The sequence below is a fragment of the Tupaia chinensis genome, unplaced genomic scaffold (assembly GCF_000334495.1).
Source record: "Tupaia chinensis unplaced genomic scaffold, TupChi_1.0 Scaffold149964_2, whole genome shotgun sequence".
NCBI classification, from domain to species: domain Eukaryota; kingdom Metazoa; phylum Chordata; class Mammalia; order Scandentia; family Tupaiidae; genus Tupaia; species Tupaia belangeri.
Genome location: NW_006209806.1, coordinates 428,144 through 429,970, shown reverse-complemented (window position 1 = coordinate 429,970; position 1,827 = coordinate 428,144). Strand labels below are relative to the sequence as shown.

General features: G+C 70.0%; 1 protein-coding gene across 1 annotated transcript in view; it reads right to left on the bottom strand.

Annotated features, from left to right (window-relative positions):
• SPPL2B (signal peptide peptidase like 2B) overlaps positions 1-1,827 on the bottom strand; it is a gene marked incomplete in the record, with an annotated part of 10,843 nt that overhangs the window by 3,045 nt on the left and 5,971 nt on the right. The window contains 1 exon segment of the mRNA XM_027769620.1: positions 238-319. Within this exon segment, the coding sequence (XP_027625421.1) occupies positions 238-319 (82 nt within the window).

Genomic DNA, 1,827 nt, shown 5'->3' with positions numbered 1-1,827 from the left:
AAGCCACTGGGCTGGGGCCCGGAGAGGGCAGAGGGCAGAGGCCGGCGGGGCAGACGGGGGCAGCGGGACGACCCCCTCCCCTACCCCGTCCTGAGGCGTTGGCCCCAGACCCGCGCCCCAGGGGCACGTGCCAGGGTCCTGACGACAGAGGCCTAGAGGACACGGCCTGCCCTGGCCCGGCTGCGGGGGGCCTGCTGCCCTCCCGGACGGGAAAGCGGCCCTCCTTGCCGGCCTCACCTTGAACGTGGGGAGGCGGATGGTCTTGAGCATGTAGAGGCAGAAGGCGATGCCCAGGGCGTCCTGCAGGACCCAGGCCCACCTGCAAGGCAAGCGCGGCACGGCACAGCGGCAGCTTGGCCAGAACGCGGGGTCTGTGCCTGGCCTCACCAGCTGCACCCCTCCCTGGCCGAGGACCCCAAGGGGCCCCACTCATCACACCTCTGCGGGCTGGGGCAAGCCTCCCGCTCTGAGGGCCCATCACGGGGGCGCCGGGGTGAGAGGTGGGCACGCCAGGGCCTCGTGGCCCACGGTGCTTGGCCCCCGCCCCCACAGCAGTCTCCCCAGCTTCCGGCCTGCACTGCTTGCCCCCTGCACTGAGGGCTACACGTCTCCGGAGGCCCCGGCCTTCCCTCCAAGACGTGCTGCACTCGCTCGGGACCAACCTGGGCAGGCCCTGCAGCACGTGGGAGGGCAACCCCGATGGAGTTCAAGACCTGGCCCTGGGGGCCTGGGAGAGGCCGGCTGGGGGTGCTTCCTCCCCATTGTTATGCACCTAACCCCTCTGGCAAGGAACCGTTTTCAGGGGGCCGGCCAGTGGTGTGGTGAAAAGGAGCTGGACTCCCACATGGCCGACCGCAGCGCAAATCCTGGACCCCGGGGCTTGAAACGCACACCAGGCGTGTGCACAAGGAGGCTGCAGGGGGGACTGTGGCGGCCCCAGGCGTGCACTCGCTCTCTCCGTCCCTCTCTGGCAAGTGCGCACACCCTATGGCAAAGACCAAGGCATCCGCCCGACCAGGTGAATGCTGAGACGAGACGCTTCCCGAGCCTCCTGTCCCTGGCCTTGCCACACTCCTGCCCGGCTCCGTCCGGGCCTAGCTGGTGCCCGCAGACCACTCAGCAAGGGGAGCATCGGAAGGTGCGCTCAGAGGCGGGTCAAGCCCAGGGCCTGGCAGGGTGGGGCAGGACGCTGAGGCCGGTTTCCCAGGGGAGGCTCAGGTGTCAGTCATGCTAGGTGCGGGGTGGGGCGGAGGCACCTGGGGCACTGTCGGCCACCCACGGCCCGGCTGGCGCTGGCGGCCACGCTGCTCTGGCTCACACGATGGAGCGGGTTCCCTGGCGCGGCCCTGACTGTGAGGGTTCGTTTTCTCTGTGTGCAAACGTCTCAAAATATTTTCACGTCTGCCGTCTGCCAGTTCCGTCTGCGCGGCTCCAACGGCGGGAGCCAGGAGCAGGAGCAGTTGGCCGCCTCGGGGAGAGCTCTGAGGGAGCGCCAGATGGTGCCAGCCACAGCGGGCCGGGCAGGGACGGGCTGCCTGTGCTTGGCACCCACAGAGCTGGGCACTGCCTCACCCAGCCAGCAGGGTGGTGGGGACGCCACGCCTTCCCTGCTCTCCACACGGCTGGAAAGCCACAGGCAGCCACGCCCAGGACGACCAGAGCCAGAACTCACACCCAGTGCAGGGGATGGGGACAGCAGGGGCCGGCCAGGGCTCTGGGCAGGCGCCCCTCAGTCCTGCTGGGGGTCTGCTGAGGCAGGCAGGCGGGGCAGGCTGCAGCCCCACCCAGACTCCCAGCAGGGCTCCCATGGCAGCCGGGCACCGTGGG